This window comes from Scyliorhinus torazame, chromosome 20 (genome assembly GCF_047496885.1).
Source record: "Scyliorhinus torazame isolate Kashiwa2021f chromosome 20, sScyTor2.1, whole genome shotgun sequence".
Taxonomy (NCBI): domain Eukaryota; kingdom Metazoa; phylum Chordata; class Chondrichthyes; order Carcharhiniformes; family Scyliorhinidae; genus Scyliorhinus; species Scyliorhinus torazame.
In genome coordinates, this window is record NC_092726.1 from 23,059,627 (window position 1) to 23,074,649 (window position 15,023).

The 15,023-nt window shown below is 52.6% G+C and overlaps 1 protein-coding gene across 2 annotated transcripts in view; it reads left to right on the forward strand.

Moving 5' to 3' along the window:
• LOC140396964 (tumor necrosis factor receptor superfamily member 6-like) overlaps window positions 1-15,023 on the forward strand; it is a 58,373-nt gene that overhangs the window by 32,923 nt on the left and 10,427 nt on the right. Inside the window, exons 5-7 of one of the 2 annotated variants that reach the window (XM_072485954.1) lie at window positions 11,022-11,110; window positions 11,212-11,313; window positions 14,549-14,596. In XM_072485954.1, coding sequence (XP_072342055.1) covers window positions 11,022-11,110; window positions 11,212-11,313; window positions 14,549-14,596 — 239 coding nt within the window. The remainder of the gene's footprint in view (window positions 1-11,021; window positions 11,111-11,211; window positions 11,314-14,548; window positions 14,597-15,023) is intronic. The other variant, XM_072485955.1, reaches the window with a different exon arrangement.

The window sequence follows — 15,023 nt, forward strand, 5'->3', positions numbered from 1 at the left end:
AAGCTCCCTCTACACTGTCCCCATCAAACACTCCCAGGACAGATACAGCACGGGGTTAGATACAGAGTAAAGCTCCCTCTGCACTGTCTCCATCAAACACTCCCAGGACAGGTACAGCACGGGGTTAGATACAGAGTAAAGCTCCCTCTACACTGTCCCCATCAAACACACCCAGGACAGGTACAGCACGGGGTTAGATACAGAGTAAAGCTCCCCCTACACTGTCCCCATCAAACACTCCCAGGACAGATACAGCACGGGGTTAGATACAGAGTAAAGCTCCCTCTGCACTGTCTCCATCAAACACTCCCAGGACAGGTACAGCACGGGGTTAGATACAGAGTAAAGCTCCCTCTACTCTGTCCCCATCAAACACTCCCAGGACAGGTACAGCACGGGGTTAGATACAGAGTAAAGCTCCCTCTACACTGTCCCCATCAAACACTCCCAGGACAGGTACAGCACGGGGTTAGATACAGAGTAAAGCTCCCTCTACACTGTCACCAACAAACGCTCCCAGGACAGGTCAGCATGGGGTTAGATACAGAGTAAAGCTCCCTCTATACTGTCCCCATCAAACACTCCCAGGACAGATACAGCACGGGGTTAGATACAGAGTAAAGCTCCCTCTACACTGTCTCCATCAAACACTCCCAGGACAGGTACAGCACGGGGTTAGATACAGAGTAAAGCTCCCTCTACACTGTCCCCATCAAACACTCCCAGGACACGTACAACACGGGGTTAGACACAGAGTAAAACTCCCTCCACACTGTCCCCATCAAACACTCCCAGGACAGGTACAGCACGGGGTTAGATACAGAGTAAAGCTCCCTCTACACTGTCCCCATCAAACACTCCCAGGACAGGTACAGCACGGGGTTAGATACAGAGTAAAGAGTAAAGCTCCCTCTACACTGTCCCCATCAAACACTCCCAGGACAGGTACAGCACGGGGTTAGATACAGAGTAAAGCTCCCTCTACACTGTCCCCATCAAACACTCCCAGGACACGTACAGCACGGGGTTAGACACAGAGTAAAACTCCCTCCACACTGTCCCCATCAAACACTCCCAGGACAGGTACAGCACGGGGTTAGATACAGAGTAAAGCTCCCTCTACACTGTCCCCATCAAACACTGCCAGGACAGGTACAGCACGGGTTTAGATACAGAGTAAAGCTCCCTCTGCACTGTCCCTTATCACACACTCCCAGGACAGGTACAGTACGGGGTTAGATACAGAGTAAAGCTCCCTCTTCACTGTCCCCATCAAACACTCCCAGGACAGGTACAGCACGGGGATAGATACAGAGTAAAGCTCCCTCTGCGCTGTCCCCCATCACACACTCCCAGGACAGGTACAGCACGGGGTTAGATACAGAGTAAAGCTCCCTGTACACTGTCCCCATCAAACTCTCCCAGGACAGGTACAGCACGGGGTTAGATACAGAGTAAAGCTCCCTCTACACTGTCCCCATCAAACACTCCCAGGACAGGTACAGCACGGGGTTAGATACAGAGGAAAGCTCCCTCTACACTGTCCCCATCAAACACTCCCAGGAGAGGTACAGCACAGGGTTAGATACAGAGTAAAGCTCCCTCTACACTGTAACCATCAAACACTCCCAGGACAGGTACAGCACGGAGTTAGATACAGAGTAAAGCTCCCTCTACGCTGTCCTCATCAAACACTCCCAGGACATGTACAGCATGGGGTTAGATACAGAGTAAAGCTCCCTCTATACTGTCCCCATCAAACACTCCCAGGACAGGTACAGCACGGGGTTAGATACAGAGTAAAGCTCCCTCTACACTGTCCCCATCAAACACTCCCAGGACAGGTACAGCATGGGGTTAGATACAGAGTAAAGCTCCCTCTATACTGTCCCCATCAAACACTCCCAGGACAGGTACAGCACGGGGTAGATACAGAGTAAAGCTCCCTCTACACTGTCCCCATCAAACACTCCCAGGACAGGTACAGCACGGGGTTAGATACAGAGTAAAGCTCCCTCTACACTGTCCTCATCAAACACTCCCAGCACAGGTACAGCACGGGGTTAGATACAGAGTAAAGCTCCCTCTACACTGTCCCCATCAAACACTCCCAGGACAGATACAGCACGGGGTTAGATACAGAGTAAAGCTCCCTCTACACTGTCCCCATCAAACACTCCCAGGACAGATACAGCACAGGGTTAGATACAGAGTAAAGCTCCCTCTACACTGTCTCCATCAAACACTCCCAGGACAGGTACAGCACGGGGTTAGATACAGAGTAAAGCTCCCTCTACACTGTCCCCATCAAACACTCCCAGGACAGATACAGCACGGGGTTAGATACAGAGTAAAGCTCCCTCTACACTGTCTCCATCAAACACTCCCAGGACAGGTACAGCACAGGGTTAGACACAGAGTAAAGCTCCCTCTACACTGTCCCCATCAAACACTCCCAGGACAGGTACAGCACGGGGTTAGATACAGAGTAAAGCTCCCTCTACACTGTCTCCATCAAACACTCCCAGGACAGGTACAGCACGGGGTTAGATACAGAGTAAAGCCCCTCTACACTGGCCCCATCAAACACTCCCAGGACAGGTACAGCACGGGGTTAGATACAGAGTAAAGCTCCCTCTACACTGTCTCCATCAAACACTCCCAGGACAGGTTCAGCACGGGGTTAGATACAGAGTAAAGCTCCCTCTGCACTGTCCCCCATCACACACTCCCAGGACAGGTACAGTACGGGGTTAGATACAGAGTAAAGCTCCCTCTACACTGTCCCCATCAAACACTCCCAGGACAGGTACAGCACGGGGATAGATACAGAGTAAAGCTCCCTCTGCGCTGTCCCCCATCACACACTCCCAGGACAGGTACAGCACGGGGTTAGATACAGAGTAAAGCTCCCTGTACACTGTCCCCATCAAACTCTCCCAGGACAGGTACAGCACGGGGTTAGATACAGAGTAAAGCTCCCTCTACACTGTCCCCATCAAACACTCCCAGGACAGGTACAGCACGGGGTTAGATACAGAGGAAAGCTCCCTCTACACTGTCCCCATCAAACACTCCCAGGAGAGGTACAGCACAGGGTTAGATACAGAGTAAAGCTCCCTCTACACTGTCCCCATCAAACACTCCCAGGACAGGTACAGCACGGAGTTAGATACAGAGTAAAGCTCCCTCTACGCTGTCCTCATCAAACACTCCCAGGACATGTACAGCATGGGGTTAGATACAGAGTAAAGCTCCCTCTACACTGTCCCCATCAAACACTCCCAGGACAGGTACAGCACGGGGTTAGATACAGAGTAAAGCTCCCTCTACACTGTCCCCATCAAACACTCCCAGGACAGGTACAGCATGGGGTTAGATACAGAGTAAAGCTCCCTCTATACTGTCCCCATCAAACACTCCCAGGACAGGTACAGCACGGGGTAGATACAGAGTAAAGCTCCCTCTACACTGTCCCCATCAAACACTCCCAGGACAGGTACAGCACGGGGTTAGATACAGAGTAAAGCTCCCTCTACACTGTCCTCATCAAACACTCCCAGCACAGGTACAGCACGGGGTTAGATACAGAGTAAAGCTCCCTCTACACTGTCCCCATCAAACACTCCCAGGACAGATACAGCACGGGGTTAGATACAGAGTAAAGCTCCCTCTACACTGTCCCCATCAAACACTCCCAGGACAGATACAGCACGGGGTTAGATACAGAGTAAAGCTCCCTCTACACTGTCCCCATCAAACACTCCCAGGACAGATACAGCACAGGGTTAGATACAGAGTAAAGCTCCCTCTACACTGTCTCCATCAAACACTCCCAGGACAGGTACAGCACGGGGTTAGATACAGAGTAAAGCTCCCTCTACACTGTCCCCATCAAACACTCCCAGGACAGATACAGCACGGGGTTAGATACAGAGTAAAGCTCCCTCTACACTGTCCCCATCAAACACTCCCAGGACAGATACAGCACAGGGTTAGATACAGAGTAAAGCTCCCTCTACACTGTCCCCATCAAACACTCCCAGGACAGGTACAGCATAGGGTTAGATACAGAGTAAAGCTCCCTCTACACTGTCCCCATCAAACACTCCCAGGACAGATACAGCACGGGGTTAGATACAGAGTAAAGCTCCCTCTACACTGTCCCCATCAAACACTCCCAGGACAGATACAGCACAGGGTTAGATACAGAGTAAAGCTCCCTCTACACTGTCTCCATCAAACACTCCCAGGACAGGTACAGCATAGGGTTAGACACAGAGTAAAGCTCCCTCTACACTGTCCCCATCAAACACTCCCAGGACAGGTACAGCACGGGGTTAGATACAGAGTAAAGCTCCCTCTACACTGTCCCCATCAAACACTCCCAGGACAGGTACAGCACGGGGTTAGATACAGAGTAAAGCTCCCTCTGCACTGTCCCCATCAAACACTCCCAGGACAGGTACAGCACGGGGTTAGATACAGAGTAAAGCTCCCTCTACACTGTCCCCATCAAATACTCCCAGGACAGGTACAGCACGGGGTTAGATACAGAGTAAAGCTCCCTCTACACTGTCCCCATCAAACACTCCCAGGACAGATACAGCACGGGGTTAGATACAGAGTAAAGCTCCCTCTACACTGTCCCCATCAAACACTCCCAGGACAGGTACAGCACGGGGTTAGATACAGAGTAAAGCTCCCTCTACACTGTCCCCATCAAACACTCCCAGGACAGGTACAGCACGGGGTTAGATACAGAGTAAAGCTCCCTCTACACTGTCTCCATCAAACACTCCCAGGACAGGTACAGCACGGGGTTAGATACAGAGTAAAGGTCCCTCTACACTGTCCCCATCAAACACTCCCAGGACAGGTACAACACGGGGTTAGATACAGAGTAAAGCTCCCTCTACACTGTCCCCATCAAACACTCCCAGGACAGGTACAGCACGGGGTTAGATACAGAGTAAAGCTCCCTCTACACTGTCTCCATCAAACACTCCCAGGACAGGTTCAGCACGGGGTTAGATACAGAGTAAAGCTCCCTCTACACTGTCCCCATCAAACACTCCCAGGACAGGTACAGCACGGGGTTAGATACAGAGTAAAGCTCCCTCTGCACTGTCCCCCATTACACACTCCCAGGACAGGTACAGTACGGGGTTAGATACAGAGTAAAGCTCCCTCTACACTGTCCCCATCAAACACTCCCAGGACAGGTACAGCACGGGGATAGATACAGAGTAAAGCTCCCTCTGCGCTGTCCCCCATCACACACTCCCAGGACAGGTACAGCACGGGATTAGATACAGAGTAAAGCTCCCTCTACACTGTCCCCATCAAACACTCCCAGGACAGGTACAGCACGGGGTTAGATACAGAGTAAAGCTCCCTCTACACTGTCCCCATCAAACACTCCCAGGACAGGTACAGCACGGGGTTAGATACAGAGTAAAGCTCCCTCTACACTGTCCCCATCAAACACTCCCAGGAGAGGTACAGCACAGGGTTAGATACAGAGTAAAGCTCCCTCTACACTGTCCCCATCAAACACTCCCAGGACAGGTACAGCAAGGGGTTAGATACAGAGTAAAGCTCCCTCTACACTGTCCCCATCAAACACTCCCAGGACAGGTACAGCATGGGGTTAGATACAGAGTAAAGCTCCCTCTATACTGTCCCCATCAAACACTCCCAGGACAGGTACAGCACGGGGTTAGATACAGAGTAAAGCTCCCTCTACACTGTCACCAACAAACGCTCCCAGGACAGGTCAGCATGGGGTTAGATACAGAGTAAAGCTCCCTCTATACTGTCCCCATCAAACACTCCCAGGACAGATACAGCACGGGGTTAGATACAGAGTAAAGCTCCCTCTACACTGTCCCCATCAAACACTCCCAGGACAGGTACAGCACGGGGTTAGATACAGAGTAAAGCTCCCTCTACACTGTCCCCATCAAACACTCCCAGGACAGGTACAGCACGGGGTTAGATACAGAGTAAAGACTAAAGCTCCCTCTACACTGTCCCCATCAAACACTCCCAGGACACGTACAGCACGGGGTTAGACACAGAGTAAAACTCCCTCCACACTGTCCCCATCAAACACTCCCAGGACAGGTACAGCACGGGGTTAGATACAGAGTAAAGCTCCCTCTACACTGTCCCCATCAAACACTCCCAGGACAGGTACAGCACGGGGTTAGATACAGAGTAAAGCTCCCTCTGCACTGTCCCCCATCACACACTCCCAGGACAGGTACAGTACGGGGTTAGATACAGAGTAAAGCTCCCTCTACACTGTCCCCATCAAACACTCCCAGGACAGGTACAGCACGGGGATAGATACAGAGTAAAGCTCCCTCTGCGCTGTCCCCCATCACACACTCCCAGGACAGGTACAGCACGGGGTTAGATACAGAGTAAAGCTCCCTCTACACTGTCCCCATCAAACACTCCCAGGACAGGTACAGCACGGGGTTAGATACAGAGTAAAGCTCCCTCTACACTGTCCCCATCAAACACTCCCAGGACAGGTACAGCACGGGGTTAGATACAGAGTAAAGCTCCCTCTACACTGTCCCCATCAAACACTCCCAGGAGAGGTACAGCACAGGGTTAGATACAGAGTAAAGCTCCCTCTACACTGTCCCCATCAAACACTCCCAGGACAGGTACAGCACGGAGTTAGATACAGAGTAAAGCTCCCTCTACGCTGTCCTCATCAAACACTCCCAGGACATGTACAGCATGGGGTTAGATACAGAGTAAAGCTCCCTCTATACTGTCCCCATCAAACACTCCCAGGACAGGTACAGCACGGGGTTAGATACAGAGTAAAGCTCCCTCTACACTGTCCCCATCAAACACTCCCAGGACAGGTACAGCATGGGGTTAGATACAGAGTAAAGCTCCCTCTATACTGTCCCCATCAAACACTCCCAGGACAGGTACAGCACGGGGTAGATACAGAGTAAAGCTCCCTCTACACTGTCCCCATCAAACACTCCCAGGACAGGTACAGCACGGGGTTAGATACAGAGTAAAGCTCCCTCTACACTGTCCTCATCAAACACTCCCAGGACAGGTACAGCACGGGGTTAGATACAGAGTAAAGCTCCCTCTACACTGTCCCCATCAAACACTCCCAGGACAGATACAGCACGGGGTTAGATACAGAGTAAAGCTCCCTCTACACTGTCCCCATCAAACACTCCCAGGACAGATACAGCACAGGGTTAGATACAGAGTAAAGCTCCCTCTACACTGTCTCCATCAAACACTCCCAGGACAGGTACAGCACGGGGTTAGATACAGAGTAAAGCTCCCTCTACACTGTCCCCATCAAACACTCCCAGGACAGATACAGCACGGGGTTAGATACAGAGTAAAGCTCCCTCTACACTGTCACCAACAAACGCTCCCAGGACAGGTCAGCATGGGGTTAGATACAGAGTAAAGCTCCCTCTATACTGTCCCCATCAAACACTTCCAGGACAGATACAGCACGGGGTTAGATACAGAGTAAAGCTCCCTCTACACTCTCTCCATCAAACACTCCCAGGACAGGTACAGCACGGGGTTAGATACAGAGTAAAGCTCCCTCTACACTGTCCCCATCAAACACTCCCAGGACACGTACAGCACGGGGTTAGACACAGAGTAAAACTCCCTCCACACTGTCCCCATCAAACACTCCCAGGACAGGTACAGCACGGGGTTAGATACAGAGTAAAGCTCCCTCTACACTGTCCCCATCAAACACTCCCAGGACAGGTACAGCACGGGGTTAGATACAGAGTAAAGCTCCCTCTGCACTGTCCCCCATCACACACTCCGAGGACAGGTACAGTACGGGGTTAGATACAGAGTAAAGCTCCCTCTACACTGTCCCCATCAAACACTCCCAGGACAGGTACAGCACGGGGATAGATACAGAGTAAAGCTCCCTCTGCGCTGTCCCCCATCACACACTCCCAGGACAGGTACAGCACGGGGTTAGATACAGAGTAAAGCTCCCTCTACACTATCCCCATCAAACACTCCCAGGACAGGTACAGCACGGGGTTAGATACAGAGTAAAGCTGCCTCTACACTGTCCCCATCAAACACTCCCAGGACAGGTACAGCACGGGGTTAGATACAGAGTAAAGCTCCCTCTACACTGTCCCCATCAAACACTCCCAAGAGAGGTACAGCACAGGGTTAGATACAGAGTAAAGCTCCCTCTACACTGTCCCCATCAAACACTCCCAGGACAGGTACAGCACGGAGTTAGATACAGAGTAAAGCTCCCTCTACACTGTCCTCATCAAACACTCCCAGGACATGTACAGCATGGGGTTAGATACAGAGTAAAGCTCCCTCTATACTGTCCCCATCAAACACTCCCAGGACAGGTACAGCACGGGGTTAGATACAGAGTAAAGCTCCCTCTACACTGTCCCCATCAAACACTCCCAGGACAGGGACAGCATGGGGTTAGATACAGAGTAAAGCTCCCTCTATACTGTCCCCATCAAACACTCCCAGGACAGGTACAGCACGGGGTAGATACAGAGTAAAGCTCCCTCTACACTGTCCCCATCAAACACTCCCAGGACAGGTACAGCACTGGGTTAGATACAGAGTAAAGCTCCCTCTACACTGTCCCCATCAAACACTCCCAGGACAGGTACAGCACGGGGTTAGATACAGAGTAAAGCTCCCTCTACACTGTCCTCATCAAACACTCCCAGGACAGGTACAGCACGGGGTTAGATACAGAGTAAAGCTCCCTCTACACTGTCCCCATCAAACACTCCCAGGACAGATACAGCACGGGGTTAGATACAGAGTAAAGCTCCCTCTACACTGTCCCCATCAAACACTCCCAGGACAGATACAGCACAGGGTTAGATACAGAGTAAAGCTCCCTCTACACTGTCTCCATCAAACACTCCCAGGACAGGTACAGCACGGGGTTAGATACAGAGTAAAGCTCCCCCTACACTGTCCCCATCAAACACTCCCAGGACAGATACAGCACGGGGTTAGATACAGAGTAAAGCTCCCTCTACACTGTCTCCATCAAACACTCCCAGGACAGTTACAGCACGGGGTTAGATACAGAGTAAAGCTCCCTCTACACTGTCCCCATCAAACACTCCCAGGACAGGTACAGCACGGGGTTAGATACAGAGTAAAGCTCCCTCTACTCTGTCCCCATCAAACACTCCCAGGACAGGTACAGCACGGGGTTAGATACAGGGTAAAGCTCCCTCTACACTGTCCCCATCAAACACTCCCAGGACAGGTACAGCACAGGGTTAGACACAGAGTAAAGCTACCTCTACACTGTCCCCATCAAACACTCCCAGGACAGGTACAGCACGGGGTTAGATACAGAGTAAAGCTCCCTCTACACTGTCCCCGTCAAACACTCCCAGGACAGGTACAGCACGGGGTTAGATACAGAGTAAAGCTCCCTCTACACTGTCCCCATCAAACACTCCCAGGACAGGTACAGCACGGGGTTAGATACAGAGTAAAGCTCCCTCTACACTGTCTCCTTCAAACACTCCCAGGACAGGTACAGCATGGGGTTAGATACGGAGTAAAGCTCCCTCTACACTGTCCTCATCAAACACTCCCAGGACAGGTACAGCACGGGGTGAGATACAGAGTAAAGCTCCCTCTACACTGTCCCCGTCAAACACTCCCAGGACAGGTACAGCACGGGGTTAGATACAGAGTAAAGCTCCCTCTACACTGTCCCCCATCAAACACTCCCAGGACAGGTACAGCACGGGGTTAGATACAGAGTCAAGCTCCCTCTACACCGTCCCCATCCAACACTCCCAGGACAGGTACAGCACGTGGTTAGATACAGAGTAAAGCTCCCTCTACACTGTCTCCCATCAAACACTCCCAGGACAGGTACAGCACGGGGTTAGATACAGAGTCAAGCTCCCTCTACACTGTCCCCATCCAACACTCCCAGGACAGGTACAGCACGGGGTTAGATACAGAGTAAAGCTCCCTCTACACTGTCCCCATCACACACTCCCAGGACAGGTACAGCACTGGGTTAGATACAGAGTAAAGCTCCCTCTCCACTGTCCCCATCAAACACTCCCAGGACAGGTACAGCGCGGGGTTAGATACAGAGTAAAGCTCCCTCTACACTGTCCCCATCAAACACTCCCAGGACAGGTACAGCACGGGGTTAGATACAGAGTAAAGCTCCCTCTGCGCTGTCCCCCATCAAACACTCCCAGGACAGGTACAGCATGGGGTTAGATACAGAGTAAAGCTCCCTCTACACTGTCCCCATCAAACACTGCCAGGCCAGGTACAGCACGGGGTTAGATACAGAGTAAAGCTCCCTCTGCGCTGTCCCCCATCAAACACTCCCAGGACAGGTACAGCGCGGGGTTAGATACAGAGTAAAGCTCCCTCTACACTGTCCCCATCAAACACTCCCAGGACAGGTACAGCACGGGGTTAGATACAGAGTAAAGCTCCCTCTACACTGTCCCCATCAAACACTCCCAGGACAGGTACAGCATGGGGTTAGATACAGAGTAAAGTTCCCTCTACACTGTCCCCATCAAACACTCCCAGGACAGGTACAGCACGGGGTTAGATACAGAGTAAAGTTCCCTCTACACTGTCCCCATCAAACACTCCCAGGACAGGTACAGCACGGAGTGAGATACAGAGTAAAGCTCCCTCTACACTGACCCCATCAAACACTCCCAGGACAGGTACAGCACGGGGTTAGATACAGAGTAAAGCTCCCTCTACACTGACCCCAACAAACACTCCCAGGACAGGTACAGCACGGGGTTAGATACAGAGTAAAGCTCCCTCTACACTGACCCCAACAAACACTCCCAGGACAGGTACAGCACGGGGTTAGATACAGAGTAAAGCTCCCTCTACACTGTCCCCATCAAACACATTCAGTGATAAGACCACATCTCGTGGTTTAAACATCCTTATTCTTGTGATTTGTTCTGATTTGCTAGGTGTGCTGAGGGTCAGGTTGTGAAGATTAGATGTTCCCGGACATCGGACATGGTGTGTGGAAGTGTTGAAAGCAGCGCCCTCTCGGGAGGTGAGTGTCTATGAACGCTGCATATTGCTGTAACGGAAGCTGTGCTCTTTGACTCTGCTGACCTGAGTGTTGATGATTGGATTTATTAACTGTTTCTGTAGGTGCCATTGCTGGGATTGTCGTGGCCTTCATTCTGCTGATTGCTGGGTGTCCCATCGTGTTCATTTGCTGCAGGAGGAAGGCATTGAAAGATCAGTTATACAGTGAGTGTATTCAGTCATGATTCAAACAGCTCTGAGTCTTGATCCCTGTCTCTGGATTGAGCCTCCCTGTAACTGAGGGAGCAGTTTTCCATCAAGACCCCACCCTGCCAATTTAGCGCCCAGCCTCCTGCCTGTTCACCCGAGCGCACTCTGGTGTACCCCAATATCCCACGTTTACACAGTCCAAACATGTGGAGGTGGACTGGCCCTAATCAATGCGCAGGGTTAAGGGGATAGGGCGGGTCGGAGTAGGCCTCGCTCGGTGCTCTTCAGAGCAGATTCAATGACCCTCTGACAGTGCGGCACTCCCTCAGTACTGACCCTCTGACAGTGCGGCACTCCCTCAGTACTGACCCTCTGACAGTGCAGCACTCCCTCAGTACTGACCCTCTGACAGTGCGGCACTCCCTCAGTACTGACCCTCTGACAGTGCAGCACTCCCTCAGTACTGACCCTCTGACAGTGCGGCGCTCCCTCAGTACTGACCCTCTGACAGTGCGACACTCCCTCAGTACTGACCCTCTAACAGTGCAGCACTCCCTCAGCACTGACCCTCTGACAGTGCAGCACTCCCTCAGTACTGACCCTCTGACAGTGCGACACTCCCTCAGTACTGACCCTCTGACAGTGCAGCACTCCCTCAGTACTGACCCTCTGACAGTGCAGCACTTCCTCAGTACTGACCCTCTGACAATGCAGCACTCCCTCAGTACTGACCCTCTGACAGTGCAGCACACCCTCAGTACTGACCCTCTGACAGTGCGGCACTCCCTCAGTACTGACCCTCTGACAGTGCAGCACTCCCTCAGTACTGACCCTCTGACAGTGCGGCGCTCCCTCAGTACTGACCCTCTGACAGTGCGACACTCCCTCAGTACTGACCCTCTAACAGTGCAGCACTCCCTCAGCACTGACCCTCTGACAGTGCAGCACTCCCTCAGTACTGACCCTCTGACAGTGCGACACTCCCTCAGTACTGACCCTCTGACAGTGCAGCACTCCCTCAGTACTGACCCTCTGACAGTGCAGCACTTCCTCAGTACTGACCCTCTGACAATGCAGCACTCCCTCAGTACTGACCCTCTGACAGTGCAGCACACCCTCAGTACTGACCCTCTGACAGTGCGGCACTCCCTCAGTACTGACCCTCTGACAGTGCAGCACTCACTCAGTACTGACCCTCTGACAGTGCGGCACTCCCTCAGTACTGACCCTCTGACAGTGCAGCACTCCCTCAGTACTGACCCTCTGACAGTGCAGCACTCCCTCAGTACTGACCCTCTGACAGTGCAGCACTCCCTCAGTACTGACCCTCTGACAGTGCAGTGGTCCCTCAGTACTGACCCTCTGACAGTGCAGCACTCCCTCAGTACTGACTCTCTGACAGTGCAGCGCTCCCTCAGTACTGACCCTCTGACAGTGCAGCACTCCCTCAGACTGACCCTCTGACAGTGCAGCACTCCCTCAGTACTGATCCTCTGACAGTGCAGCGCTCCCTCAGTACTGGCCCTCTGACAGTGCAGCTCTCCCTCAGTACTGACCCTCTGACAGTGCAGCACTCCCTCAACACTGACCCTCTGACAGTGCAGCTCTCCCTCAGTACTGACCCTCTGACAGTGCAGCTCTCCCTCAGTACTGACCCTCTGACAATGCAGCACTCCCTCAGTACTGACCCTCTGACAGTGCAGCTCTCCCTCAGTACTGACCCTCTGACAGTGCAGCACTCCCTCAGTACTGACCCTCTGACAGTGCAACTCTCCCTCAGTACTGACCCTCTGACAGTGCGGCGCTCCCTCAGTACTGACCCTCTGACAGTGCAGCACTCCCTCAGTACTGGCCCTCTGACAGTGCCGCACTCCCTCAGTACTGACCCTCTGACCGTGCAGCACTCCCTCAACACTGACCCTCTGACAGTGCAGCCCTCCCTCAGTACTGATCCTCTGACAGTGCAGCGCTCCCTCAGTACTGACCCTCTCACCGTGCGGCACTCCCTCAGTACTGACCCTCTGACAGTGCAGCGCTCCCTCAGTACTGACCCTCTGACAGTGCAGCACTCCTTCAGTATTGACCCTCTGACAGTGCAGCACTCCCTCAGTACTGACTCTCTGACAGTGCGGCACTCCCTCAGTACCGACCCTCTGACAGTGCAGCACTCCTTCAGTATTGACCCTCTGACAGTGCAGCACTCCCTCAGTACTGACCCTCCGACAGTGCAGCACTCCCTCAGTACTGACCCTCTGACAGTGGAGCGCTACCTCAGTACTGACCCTCTGACAGTGCAGCACTCCCTCAGACTGACCCTCTGACAGTGCAGCACTCCCTCAGTACTGACCCTCTGACAGTGCAGCACTCCCTCAGTACTGACTCTCTGACAGTGCAGCACTCCCTCAGTACTGACCCTCTGACAGTGCAGCTCTCCCTCAGTACTGACCCTCTGTTGTGGAGCGCTCCCTCAGTACTGACCCTCTGACAGTGCAGCACTCCCTCAAACTGACCCTCTGACAGTGCAGCACTCCCTCAGTACTGACCCTCTGACAGTGCAGCACTCCCTCAGTACTGACCCTCTGACAGCGCAGCACTCCCTCAGTACTGACCCTCTGACAGTGCAGCACTCCCTCAGACTGACCCTCTGACAGTGCAGCACTCCCTCAGTACTGACCCTCTGACAGTGCAACACTCCCTCTGACAGTGCAGCACTCCCTCAGTACTGACCCTCTGACAGTGCAGCACTCCCTCAGTACTGACCCTCTGACAGTGCAGCACTCCCTCAGTACTGACCCTCTGACAGTGCAGCACTCCCTCAGTACTGACCCTCTGACAGTGCAGCACTCCCTCAGTACTGACCCTCTAACAGTGCAGCACTCCCTCAGTACTGACCCTCTGACAGTGCAGCACTCCCTCAGTATTCCCGCACCGACCACGCATTGAATGTGAGCCTTCGTTTGGTGCTCCAATCCATTGGAGCGCAGTCTCTGTCCTGACGTGGATGATGTTGCGATGCTGGTGTTGGACTGGGGTGGGCACAGTAAGAAGTCTTACAACACCAGGTTAAAGCCCAACAGGTTTGTTTCGAATCACTAGCTTTCGGAGCGCTGCTCCTTCCTCAGGTGAATGAAGAGGAAGGAGCAGCGCTCCGAAAGCTTGTGATTCGAAGCAAACCTGTTGGACTTTGTCAGACTTCTTATTCGGTCTTGAAGGTAACAGTGTGATTGTTTCTCTTGCTTATTCCCTGCAGAGATCGAGTCGAAGTTTTCTGCACAGCTGTGCAATTCGAACTCAGCGGGTAAGTGAGAAATAGGCTCAGGGCGAGACTTGCACCTGGTGTCGAGAGAGGGCGTCACGGAATCAGACTGTCACATGGGGCAGAGCCAGACTGATAATTGTGGACGACAATCCAGTCAGATTAACTCCCAATAAATTCCACTCTCTCCTGATCACTCCCACGAGTCAGCCAATCCTTGGGATATCAGTAACGACGCGACGGGAATGCCCGAAATCTGGCGATTTGGCCGGGATGCTGTTTTTTGCTTCTTGTATTGTACGACTGTGATCCGTGTGTCACATCCTTCCGTTATAAGGTGTAGTGAGTATAAGGTGTCAGTGAGGCCACATCTGGAGTATTGTGCTCAGTTTTGGTCTCCTTACCTGAGAAAGGACATATTGGCACTGGAGGGTGTGCAGAGGAGATTAACGAGGTTAATCCCAGAGTT